The 13,572-nt window shown below is 39.6% G+C and overlaps 1 protein-coding gene across 1 annotated transcript in view; it reads right to left on the reverse strand.

Annotated features, from left to right (window-relative positions):
* LOC139757009 (uncharacterized) overlaps nt 1–13,572 on the reverse strand; it is a 438,069-nt gene that overhangs the window by 6,490 nt on the left and 418,007 nt on the right. Inside the window, 4 exon segments of the mRNA XM_071677374.1 lie at nt 1,325–1,403; nt 4,539–4,667; nt 11,284–11,385; nt 11,560–11,662. Coding sequence (XP_071533475.1) covers nt 1,325–1,403; nt 4,539–4,667; nt 11,284–11,385; nt 11,560–11,662 — 413 coding nt within the window.

Consider the following 13,572-nt stretch of genomic DNA (forward strand, 5'->3'; position numbering starts at 1 on the left):
ATAATGTCCCCTTTGCATATAAACGGTGAGGTCTTAACCCTTTAGTAAGCTTTGTTTTTTGTTTCCACAACTCCAATAAAATCAGGTGTGTTTCCTTCATAAAACCCTTAAATTCCAGCTCTTTATTACATACTACTATTTCATCAGCATTTACATAAAATACTTGCAGTCTACCATTAACATTACCTAATATTCTTGACTTTGCAGCAACACTGGCTAGGGTGGTCTGTCCTCTTGTTTAGTCTTTCATTTTTGCCTTCTGACTGCATTTTCCTTTTTACCGTCATCCTTTGGTCTATCACGCCTGACAAATATTCTACTCAATTCCACCTAGTTGCCCAGCTTAGTATTCCCTAACTAAATATCTCCAATGCAAATGTAACCAAAATTGGTTCAATTCTTCCTTTATCATAGAAACTGCATCTCATAATTCTATTGCCTCTAGTACAAATGCAAATGACATGAAATGAGTATATGCCTCTAGTGAGCATCGGAACCAGTGATTCATTTTAATTCTGGTGAAAGAGCACATGGTTGGCGTTAATCAGACATCTGCTTGAGATTACAATATAAATGATAAGCCATCTTTAGGACAGCGTATCACTGTGATTACAATTTTGTCAAAGAAATCCTCTCTAACGTAGTCTATGTTTCCCTGCTAGTGTTAATACTACAGCCTTGGGTTGCAGGATCCTTTACAAAAGTCCTGGGTGATTCCAGAACTCTTTCAGAGAAAGTGGCCCTTGAGTTCTTATAAATAAATCTAAAATATCTACAATGGTTCTGAAACATAGTAAGAAACATAGTAGGTCTACACCCATACCTCACAAACCTTGAAAATTCTAATGCTACTGAAATCTCATCTTAAATTTCTAAAAAGCATGTCACTGAACATAAAAATAATTTCACTTTGCTAATTCACTTAATCACATAGAATTTATCACAATGTTCTAAAATAAATTTCACACAACTGTATGGATAATTTCTCAAATAAAACTGAATAATCAATTCTTTAAAAATACAGACACAACAACTTGCATTTCAATCACTGTCATTTGCATGAGCAAAAAACAAACTTTTGTTATGCATGTACTGAAGTCTGTTGATGAATTAATTAAAAATCTCACATACAATTTCGATGACTGGTGTATGAAAACCAGCAAAGACATGAGAGATTATCAACAAAAAAATTTACAAAATTTTTATTTTTCATGCATATGAAGACTTGTGCATTCACCAAGATGTGGGTTCATGACTACATGCAATATACAATCTTTAAAACGTTACATACAACAACAAAAACAAAGAAGTACACTCAACTCACTCGTAGCTTGACTTTCCACTAAGGCGGTCACCAAGGCACGTATGAATTTGCTGCTCTTGGCATCATTTCCAATATTTGCCTGTTAAGGAAAGCCATATTAGTCGTTAATATTACTTTGAATAATGAAAATATAGGTAAATGCATAACAGTCAATGTCAAATACTTTCAATTCTACTTATAATCTACATAAACAAACAACACTTCTCACACCAAAGCAGACTGATTCATATAAAACTCTACAAACTACGGCTGATACTTTGCTATAAAATAAAAAGTAAACAAACTTTCCTTTCATTATTATTTCACCAAATCACAACTCAATTTCTATATACAAAAAATGCTTACATGTGTATCAAACTTGAAAATCAATTTCTATTCATTTGCAGTACTATCAATTTTTTATAATTTCACTTTCAAAACCATTCATAGCATAGTATGATTATTCCTTTTAGACTTACCACTCTAAACGTTTAATGTTCTGCATTTGTTAATTCATCTAAACTGCCCCTACTACAAAAAACATTTCTTTCATATGTAATAATCTCGGATGGCCAGCAACATTTTCTACTCATCAATCTACCATTCTATACATACATTTAACATCCAACTCAAGAAGTGCATGCGCAAGCCTGTGTGTGTATGTATAATTTTCCCCCTATATAAATTTGCCATTTCCCGCATAAGAGAGGTAGCCTCAAAGCTACCTCATTTGTAAATTAACACAAGGAAGTAAGGATTTCTAGCCATTCACTCCCGCCCCTCTTAGTCACCTTCTACAACACACGGAATTTGTGGGCATTATTCATTCTCCCCCATCCCCAAGGATATATATTTATATTCTATCCCTGGAGATGGGGGGGAAGAATACTTCCCACGTATTCCCTGCGTGTCATAAAAGGCAACTAAATGGGGAGAGAGCAGGGGGTTGGAAATCTCCCACCCCCACTTTTTTTTTTTTCCCAAAAAAAGAGGAAACAGAGAAAGGGACTAAGTGAGCATATTCCCTCTGAGGTTCAGTCCTCTGTTCTCGCTAACACAGGAAATGGTGAATATGTTTTGGAAAAAAATCATTTTAATTATCTACTTATTATACTTCAATGCTATTTCCCGTGTCAGAAAGGTAGTGTCAGGAAACATATGAAGAATGGCCCATCCATTCATGTACACATGCATATACATAAATGCACATATACAGATTAACAAATACATACATATTAGCACATTCATACTTGCTTGCCTTCATCCATTCCTGGTGCCACCCTGTCCCACAATTAACAACACTGCTACCCCCTGCTTCAACAAGGTAGTGTCATGAAAACAGACAAAAAAATCCACTTTTGTTCACACTCAGTCTCTAGTTGTCGTGTAATGCACTGAAACCCCAACTCCCTATCCACCTCCAGGCCCCATAGTACTTCCGAAGTTTACCCCAGATGTTTCACATGCTCTGGTTCAGGTCAGTGACAGCACGTCGACCCCAGTATACCACATAATTCCAATTCACTCTATTCCTTGCATGCCTCTCACCCTCCTGTATGTTCAGGCCCCAATTGCTCAAAATCTTTTTCACTCCATCCTTCCACTGCCAATTTGGTATCCCACTTCTTGTTCCCTCCACCTCTGATACACATTTCCTCTTTCAATCTCTCCATGTCCAAACCATTTAAACACACCCTCTTCTGCTCTCAACCACACTCTTTTTATTTCCACACACTTCTCTTACCCTTTCATCACTTAATCAAACCACCTCACACCATATAATGTCCTCAAACATTTAATTTCCAACACATCCACCCTCCTCTGTACAACCGTATTTATAGCCCTTGCCTCGCAACAATATAATATTTTTGGAACTACTATTCCTTCAAACATTCCCATTTTTGCTCTCCGAAATAATGTTCTCACCTTCCACCCATTCTTCAGTGCTCCCAAAACCATGGCCCCCTCCCCCACCCTGTGACTCACTTCCACTTCCATGGTTCCATTAGCTGCTAAGTCCACTCCCAGATGTCTAAAACACTTCACTTTCTCCAATTTTTCTCCATTCAAAATTACATCCCAACTAGTTCCTCAACCATGCTGAACTATCTAGCTCTTATTCACATTTACTCTCAACTTTCTCAATTTACACATATTTCCAGACTCAGTCACCAACTTCCACAGTTTCTCACTTCAATCAGCCACCAGTGCTGTATCACTGGCAAACAACAACTGACTTACTTCCCAGTCCCTCTCATCCCCTACAGACTGCATACTTGCCCCTCTCCCCAAAACTCTTGCATTTACTTCCCTGACCATCCCATCCATACACACAAATTAAACAACCATGGTGACATCACACTCACCTGCTACTGACCAACCTTCACTGGAAACTAATCACTCTCCTCTCTTCCTACTCGTACATATGCCTTATACCCTTGATAAAAACTTCTCAATGCTTCTAGCAGCTTACCTCCCTTACCACATATTCTTAAGACCTTCCACAAAGCATCTCTATCAACCCGATCTTATGCCTTCTCCTGATCCATAAACGAAACAGAACAATCCATCGTTTTTCTAAGTATTTCTCACATATACTCTACCACTTCTGAAACCATACTGCTCCTCCCCTATCTGATGCTCTGTACATGCCTTAACCGTCATTATCAATACCCTCCCATACAATTTCCCAGGAATGCACAACAAACTTATGCCTCTGTAATCTGAACATTCATCTATCCCCTTTTGCCTTTGTACAATGGCACTATGCATGCATTCTGCCAATCCTCAGGCACTTCACCCTGATCCATACATATACAGAACATCCTTACCAACCAATCAACAACATGAGTCACCTCTTTCTTAAGTTCTGATGCAATACCATCCAAGCCCGCTGCCTTGCTGGATTTTATCTTGCACAAGGCTTTCACTACCTCTTCTCTCTTCACCAAACCATTCTCCTTGACTCTCTCACTTCGCACACCACCCCAACCGAAACAACCTATATCTACCACTCTATCATCAAACACATTCTACAAACCTTCAAAATACTCATTCCATTTTTCATACTTCAAATCAAGATACAGGAGTTAACAGAAAACTTTATTGAGAGCTCAGGTTTAACAAAAACCATGGAGACAGAACACATCCTTGATGCCAACCCACCTTCACAAGGAAATATCCATCCTCCTCAACATTCTTTTACCATACCCAGTGAAATTTTCAGATGACTTACATCAATCCATCCAAAGATCTCATCATTAGATGCTCTCTTGAACAGCTTAAGGAACTCTGCCTCAACTTTTTGGGGATTCCATCCACTCTGGCTTCCTGATTTGCTTCGATCCACTGTGAATTCCACATGCTGCAAAAAAAAAGGGGGGTTATTTATAATCAAATCAAACACATATATCTTCCTCATTCCAATGCTCATCTTATGAATCCTATGCCCCTTCCCGTCATCTCTTACTGAACATAAGCAAGGCTTACAGTCCTGATGGCATCCATCCCAGTGTATTAATGAGCCTCTGAACTTGCACCTGTGCTTGCTGGTCTATTCTGTTTCTGTTTAAAACCAGATCTTTTCCATCTTAGAAGCATGCATCAGTACATCCTATCCCTGTGAAGGGTGGCTATTCTAACCCCTCACAATTGTCCCATTGCTTTGACATTTACCTTTTCCAAAGTCTTTGAATCTCTCCCAAACCCCCATACCCTTAAGACATCTTGAATCTCACAATCTCCTCTCTGATCACTGATATGGTTTCCATACAGCTCAATCCACTGGTGATATTTCCACAGCTCAATCCACTGGTGATATTTCCAATCTTACTGAAGCCTGATAATCATCCCTGAAAGATTTTACATAATCCTATGTAGTTGCCCCTGACATATCCAAAGCTTCTGACAGGGTGTGGCATTGAGGTCTCATCTCTAAGCTCACTTCATTTGGCTTTCCTCCTTTACATCTAGCTTCCTCTCCATGGTTGATGATGGATTACACTCCCCCATCTTCTCCATCAACAGCAGTGTCCCTTAAGGTTCCATCCTATTCCCTAAAATTTCCCTCCTTTTTATCAGCGATTTCCTCTTCCATATACAGATGCTCCCCGACATACATCCAAGTTCTGTTCTGACCAACCATCTAGGAATGTATGCAAGTCAGACATGTAGAAATCATATACCTGTAAAGCATTCTTTTATCCACCTCAATTTCTATCATGATTACCTTGTTTTTATTTTATTAAACAGCTTTATTATATGATTTTGTAGTTTCTTTTTCATCATTATAATTATTATTTTTTTTATTATACTCTGTCGCTGTCTCCCATGTTAGCGAGGTAGCGCAAGGAAACAGACGAAAGAATGGTCCAACCCACCCACATACACATGCATATACATACACGTCCACACACATATACATACCTATACATCTCAACGTATACATATATATACACACACAGACATAGACATATATACACAAGTACATAATTCATACCGTCTGCTCTTATTCATTCCCGTCGCCACCCCGCCACACGAAATGACAGCCCCCTCCCCCCGCATGTGCGTCAGGTAGCGCTAAGAAAAGACAACAAAGGCCACATTCATTCACACTCAGTCTCTAGCTGTCATGTATAATGCACCGAAACTACAGCTCCCTTTCCACATCCAGGCCCCAAGAAAATTCCATGGTTTACCCCAGACGCTTCGTGGATTGATTCTATCAAATTTTAATGTTTTTGGCAGCTCCTATGACTAAAACGTTGTGCAAGCCATATCTTCTTGCAAATCTATAGAACCAACCATGACTTGCTGTGAAGTTCTCGATTAATCCTCTCCCGCTAACTCTTTCAAAGACTTAAAAAGACTTCTAGCCTTCACCTGCATTGTTTGTAAGCTTAGTGGTAAACTTTTTTGAATTTGAGCTTCCTCCCACATATTCAACAACAACTCCATTTTGCGCATGGGCCCTTGTCATTGCTTTGTTATTATTGTAGACTTCATTCTTGCCAAACTTTTCACTGCTCCATGTATTTTTCTTTGTCCGTCAAAATTGTGGAGACAGTTGAATGTGACAACTGTAGATCATAAGCAATCACATTAACTTGTTCCTCCTCCATATTAGATGATTACCTTCATTTTCAATTCCAAATCGAGCATCTCCCTCAGCTTCTTGCCTGACCTAGCAACATGTGATGAGTTTTTCCTCTTGCTCATTATCTTTGAGTTGGGGGAAAAAAAGTTTAATCCAGCATAAAAATGTTAAAATTCACTTTAATAATGCACACTTACATAATGGTAACAGAGAGATGCTGTGATGTAAATAATGTCGGGATCATTTGACATTCACTATCATACGCACACAACTGTTAGCCCAGCGAAAAATTCTAACAATTTCCCTCTCTCCTCTGACGCTTATGACTCCTCTTGACTAAATGTACTTACTTGGTATTGCAGTAACATCACTCTTTCTTGGAAACCCCACATTACAAATACATAAGTCTGTCTCTAAGAAACTGGGAGTCCTGTTCAGATACTGCAAAATCTTTTCCTTTGAATATTTGACCAGCAAATATAAAGGATTTATCTGTCCTTGTAATGGCGTGCTGCTCTTAGATTTGGTATGGCTCTAACTCTCCATCCTTCCTTGACAGAGAAGAGTTGAAATTTGATAGAACTTATAAACTCTCCCAGGCTGACTTCAAAGCCTGACCTGATTGACCTACATAGCATTTTGGTTCACTTTCCCTCTTCAATAGGTAATCCTTTGGTTTTTGCTCCCAAGAGCTGGCTGCTTGTGTGCCCTCACCACTTGGTAGACCAAGCAATACTCAGCTACTGCATGACATGATTTCTGAGGAGCAGTTGGCAACTCAAGGGAGGGCCATTTTTATAATTGTTCCTTTCCCCACATCTCGAAGCTTCAGAACTCTCTACCCTCTCATGTCTTTCCCAATAACTATAACTATGACCTGGCACATTTTAATTAAAAAACAGATTTCCCGCTTCCTCCTATATTTGTAAAGTATATCTATATATTTACTATACTTAGTCGCCGTCTCCCACATTTGTGAGGCAGTGCAAGGATACAGGTGAAAGAATGGCCCAACCCACCCACATACACCTGTATAATCAAACGCCCACACACACACATATACATACCCATACATTTCAACGCATACGTACATATACATACACAGACATAAACATGTACATATTCATACTTGATGCCTTCATCCATTCCCGTCGCCACCCTGCTGCACATGAAAATGGCACCCCCCCAGCGAGATAGCGCTAGGAAAAGACAACAGAGGCCACATTTGTTCACACTCAGTCTCTAGCTCTCGTTTAATTCACCGAAACCACAGCTCCCTTTCCACATCTAGGCCACACAAAACTTTCCATGGATTACCCCAACACTTCACATGCCCTGGTTCAATCCATTGGCAGCACGTTGACCCCAGTATACCACATCGTTTCAATTCACTCTATTCCTTGAACGCCTTTCACCTCCTGTATGTTCAGGCCCCAATCACTCAAAATCTTTTTCACTCTATCCTTCCACCTCCAATTTGGTCTCCAACGTCTCGTTCCCTCCACCTCTGACAAATATATCCTCTTTGTCAATCTTTCCTCACTCATTCTCTCCATGTGACCAAAGCATTTCAATGCAACCTCTTCTGCTCTCTCAACCACTTTTTATTACCACAAACCTCTCTTACACTTTCATTACTTACTCGACCAAACCACCTCACACCACATATTGTCCTCAAACATTTCATTTCCAACACATCCACCCTCCTCCGCACGTTAACCCTATCTATAGCCCATGCATCGCAACCATATAACATTATTGGAACTGGAACCACTATTCCTTTAAACATATCCATTTTTGCTCTCTGAGATAACATTCTCACCTTCCACACATTCTTCAGTGCTCCCAGAACCTTCGACCCCTCCCCCACCCAGCGACTCACATCCACTTCCAGGGTTCCATCAGCTGCTAAATCCACTCCCAGATATCTAAAACACCACTTCCTCCAGTTTTTCTCCATTCAAGCTCACCTTCCAGTTAACTTGTCCCTCAACCTTACTGAACGTAATTACCTTGCTCTTATTCACATTTACTCTCATTTTTCTTCTTTCACGCACTTTACCAAACTCAGTCACCAACTTCTGCAGTTCCTCCCGAATCAGCCACCAACACTGTATCATCAGCGAACAACAACTGACTCACTTCCCAAGCCCTCTCATCCACAACAGACTGCATACTTGCCCCTCTCTCCAAAACTCTTGCATTCACCTCCCTAACAACCCCATCCATATACAAATTAAACAACAGTGGAGACATCACGCACCCCTGCCGCAAATCAACATTCACTGGGAACCAATCATATTCCTCTCTTCGTACTCATACACATGCCTTACATCCTATGAAAACTTTTCACTGCTTCAAGCAAATTACTCCCACATCATATACTCTTAATACCTTCCACAAAGCATCTCTATCATCTCCATCATATGCCTTCGTAAACACTTTCCATTTTCTCTTTTTCCCTTCCACAAATGGCTCCTAGGACCTCCACTCAAGCACCTCCTTCTCAGTGCCATTTCTCTAAGGAGAAGTCTTCCAATGGGCATGTAGAAATCCTCATAGAACCATCTGGCAGGCTTCCATCAGAGCCTCACCAGGTTAAAGAGTGGGATACACTTGCAATATTGTGTGTGCCCCTAAGAGAAAAGGACAAAAGACACTGGCAGTGTGACGTCAGTGAGGTGGCACTCTTTCAAAAACAACCACCACTATAGAAAATATTGGTAGAAAGACATGTATTTATGTCAGTGATGCTGTGACTTCCTTTATGAAGGCAGTGCCTTCTCAGAGATGATAACTCATCAGTTATACTGGTGATTTCAGTATTTCAGTTTTGTGCATACGTGAATTTTTGTAGGCCATTAATAAACTTCCTTTGTTTATAAATCATCCTTGCATTTCATTCTTATATAAAGGAGACTTTACACAGCCAAGTACAAATAGTAAGTGACACTGTGATCTCTGTGGTTTCTAAAAAAAACCCCCCCCCCCCTATTCCCTGTGAGTCATAGAAGGCAACTACAAGGGACAGGAACAGGGCACTGGAACCCCCTTCCCCTTTGTGCATTCAAATTTCTAAAAAGAAGACGAGAAAGAGGGAAAAACCGGGGAGGTTTTCTCATCCTTTTCCCGAAGGGGGTCAGGGGCGGGGGGGGTCTGGGAATTTTGTGTGGATTGGGTTTTAAAGATGGGGGAAAGAGAGGGGGACACCTTTTGGGGGGTAGTTTAGTTTTGAAAAGAAAGAAATCTGGATGCCAAATTTTTTCTGAGTGAAATTTAAGTTAAATTTGGTTTTAAAAAGGGAAAAATGGTTTTTGGGAAAGGGCTTAGGGCAAAGTCAGGGGTTGGTGAAAGGACGAGTTTAAAAAAGGAGTAGCAGTACCCCTTTTAAGCAGGAGGTTTTTTAGGGTCTTTTCCCGTTGGGGTAAGGAAGTTTAAATTTTTAAAATTGATATGGGGGTTTAAAACCCGAAAAATGGATGGCCCGGGGGTGGGGGGGGACTATTAACGCTATGCATCTGGCCATGAGAAAAAAGATCATGAAGCAAGTGTCCCGGGGGGTTGCTGGGCGGAGTGGGTCGCAGTTTCAATGTCCGAGACCCGTATTAGACATGGGAGATTTAAATATAAAGGTAAGTACTGTGGCAGTCAACAGTGTAATTGGGGTGCACAGGATATTCAGCATTATGAATGGATATGAAAAGCTTGTGGAGCTCTATGCTGAAAAAGAACTGGTAATTGGGAGTACCTGATTCAAAAGGAGGGCTTTGAGTATGAGACGGTCAGCAGGAACTACTGGATAACAAAAAACAAATGATAGGGGGGGTTTTAAAAAAAGAGACTTATAATGTTAAAATGTGCTTTGAGGGGGGCAGCTGGGGGGGGATGTTTTAAACACCCCTTTTTTTTTTGGGGGGGGCCAAAAGGGGGGGAATTGTAGAGGTTTTTCAAGAGGAAACAATATCAGGGAAGAGAGTGGTAAGAGTATGTAAGCTTTTAAGGATATTTTATAAAGAAAAAACCAGGGAAAAAAAATGGGGGGTGTAGGGGGAGGGAAAAGGGTTGGAAAGGGAAATGAAGGGGGGGAGCTTTTTTTGGGGGGGGGAAGGCACTAATTTATAAGTGCAAGAAAAGGGTTTTTGTTTATGGAAAGATGGGAGGTGGGGCAGATTTTGGGAAAAAGGCCAAAACGAGTGGTTTTGGGAAAGAAAAGGGAAAAAGAAGGTTTGCTTGTGAAAGAAAATTGGAAATTAGACAATACTTACAAGGGAAAGGAAAGCAAATTATTGGGGGGAATTTTTTTCAATTTGGGAGGAGGTGAAGAGGTAGGTTTCAAGGGGGGTTTTTTTTTTAAAAAAGAGGGGTTAAAAATGAAAGTTGGGGCGGGAAAGAGGGACAAAAAAAAAATTTTGGGAGCCCTGAGGGAAAATGTTTTGGGGAAGGGAAAAAAAAACAAATGTACAAAAGACCCCAAAGGAAAAAAAATTTTTTTTTTTAATTTTTTACTTGCCATTTTTCCCCCATTAGTGAAGGTTGGGATCATTGGTTTCAGCAGCCAAAAAGGGGAAAATGGGGTTTTTCCCCTTTACATAATCTGCATGCCTTTTAAAATTTTTTTCCCCTACTTTTCAGGTTTAATTTTTTCCCATTTCTTTTTTTTTGAATTTTTTTTGCAAGGGTAAAATAGCTGATTTTTTTCCCCCCTCTTTTATGAAAATTTTTTACACTGGGGGGTTTTGGGGAAATAAAAAGGGCTTAAAACATTGTCATCTTCTTTAACTTAATGCAACCAAAGTTAAAACAAAATAAACCCTGTGACACAATTCCATTTATTAAATTTAAAACCCTTTAAAGAGAAAAAATGAAAAAAAAATGGCCCGCTTTTGTATTTTGAAAAAAAAATTTTTCAAATTGGCAAATTTGGGGGAATTACAGAAGACCAACTCAGACCAGAGGAATTCCATACATCAGCAACTTTGTTAGGACTCTGCCCAAAATTTTATCAAAAAAAATTTTTTTTAGATTTTTGAAACAAACAAATTTTTCCTTTTTTCATTTCAGTTTTCACATGACATCTTTTACATTAACATCTTATTTCCAAGAGAAACAGAATATTTCAAATTATGCAACAAAAATGTAGAGCAAAATTGAAGTTTCTTACCATAATTGAGGCAGCTTTTGCTAAAATACAGGCAAATACATTTGCTCTCTTCTTGGGCGGGAAACAGCTAATTTTTAATAGTCCCTTTTTTAAAGGGCACCCGCTTTTTTTCATTCAGGCAAAGGGGGCCCGAAAAATAAAGGTTTTTTAAATTTTATAATACAGCCCCGATGAAGGATTTTTGATAAAAAAATTTTCACTTGGCAAGTAAATGCGGAAAAAGGAAAAGCAATGAAGGACTCCATATCACTCCTCCCATTTTAAACCCGCTTCCCGGTTCAATTATAAGTGTATATTTTATATATTTTATATTTATTAAAATATATATATTTTTATATATATATTTATATAATATATATAAAATATTATTTATTTAATGTTATTAAAATTTTATATATTTTAATTATATTATATATTTGGGGTTGGAAGGAGACCTGTGTGGGGGAAGTACCCCGGGAGACTGAGTACAGAATGGAAAAAAGGGTGAGAAAAAATGGAAAGGGAAGGGGGTGGGGGAGGAATTTTGGGGTTTTATTTTTGGGAAAAACAGTGATTTGGGTTGGGACAAAAGATTTCTTTTTGGGGATGAGAAGAGTGGGGAGGTGGGGTTGATTAGAAAGGGTTTTGTGAGTGGTGGGGATGAAGAAAGGAAGGTTTTTAGTGAAAAGAGGGGAAAATTTGAGGGATTTGGACGATTTTTGCAAAAAAGGGAAAAAATGCCCAAATTTAGTGGGGATTTATAAAAAAAGGAGAAAGGAGGTCAAAGGGAAAAATGCAAGAGGGGTTTGGAAAAAAAGGGCCAAATGGAGTTGGGGTTTAGGAGAGTTCATTTTTAAAATTTTTTGGGAGAATTTAAAAAGGGTGTTTTGGAAGGAGGTAAATTAAAAATGCTTAATTTCCCAAAGGGGGGGCAAAAGGGAAACCCTTTTGTGAAGGGCGCAAAAAAGGGGAAAGGGGGATAACAAGTAGGGGTGATTTGGGGGGAGAAGGGGATGGAGGTGGTTTTTTTCGAAAGGGTTTGGGTTTAATTTTGTTTGATGGGTTTTAGTGGCAGATATAGGGTGTTTTTGGGGCAAAGGGGTTTGGGGTGCAAAAAGTGGGGGGGGGTTTAGGGGGAAAAAGGGTTTGGTAAACAGAGAAAAAGGTTGGTGAAAGCTTTTGCGGAAGATGAAAGCCCGGCAAGGGGGGCAGGTTTGGAGGTTTTTTGCCCCGTGGAAATTTTTTTAAAAAAAAGGGGGGTGACTGGGATTTTTTGATGGTTTGGGAAGGTTATTTTTAAAGTATGTAGACTCATGGTGGGGGTGCCTGAGGGTTGGGGGAATGCCTTGCATAGTTTTCCCCTTGTTAAACAAAGGGGGAAAGGGGATAAGAGTGAGTGCTTTAAATTACAGAGGTAAAAAATTTTTTTTTTTGAGTATTCCTGGTAAATTAATTTTTGGGAGGGTATTGATTGAGAGGGGGGAAGGCCCTTTTACAGAGCATCAGATTGGGGGGGGAAAAGCAGTGTGGTTTCAGGGTGGTAGAGGGTGTGGGGGATCGGTTTTTTGCCCTTTGGAAAGAATGTTTTGTGAGAAATTTCCCAGAAAAGCAAAGGATTTGTAAGGGGAGCATTTTTTGGGCCTTTGGAAAAAAAGGGAAAAAATGGGTTTAAAAAATTGATTGAGATGCTTTGTGGAAGGGGGATTAAAAAATTTAGGTGTGGGGGGGGGGAAAGTTGTTTTGAAGCGGGGAAAAAATTTTTATCGAGGATGTAAGGCATGTGTACGTGTAGGAAGAGAGGAAAGTGATTGGTTCTCAGTGAATGTAGGTTTGCGGCAGGGGTGTGTGATGTCTCCATGGTTGTTTAATTTGTTTATGGATGGGGTTGTTAGGGAGGTAAATGCAAGAGTTTTGGAAAGAGGGGCAAGTATGAAGTCTGTTGGGATGAGAGAGCTTGGGAAGTGAGTCAGTTGTTGTTCGCTGATGACACAGCGCTGGTGGCTGATTCATGTGTGAAACTGCAGAAGCTGGTGA

Source organism: Panulirus ornatus, chromosome 1 (assembly GCF_036320965.1).
Source record: "Panulirus ornatus isolate Po-2019 chromosome 1, ASM3632096v1, whole genome shotgun sequence".
Lineage (NCBI taxonomy): Eukaryota > Metazoa > Arthropoda > Malacostraca > Decapoda > Palinuridae > Panulirus > Panulirus ornatus.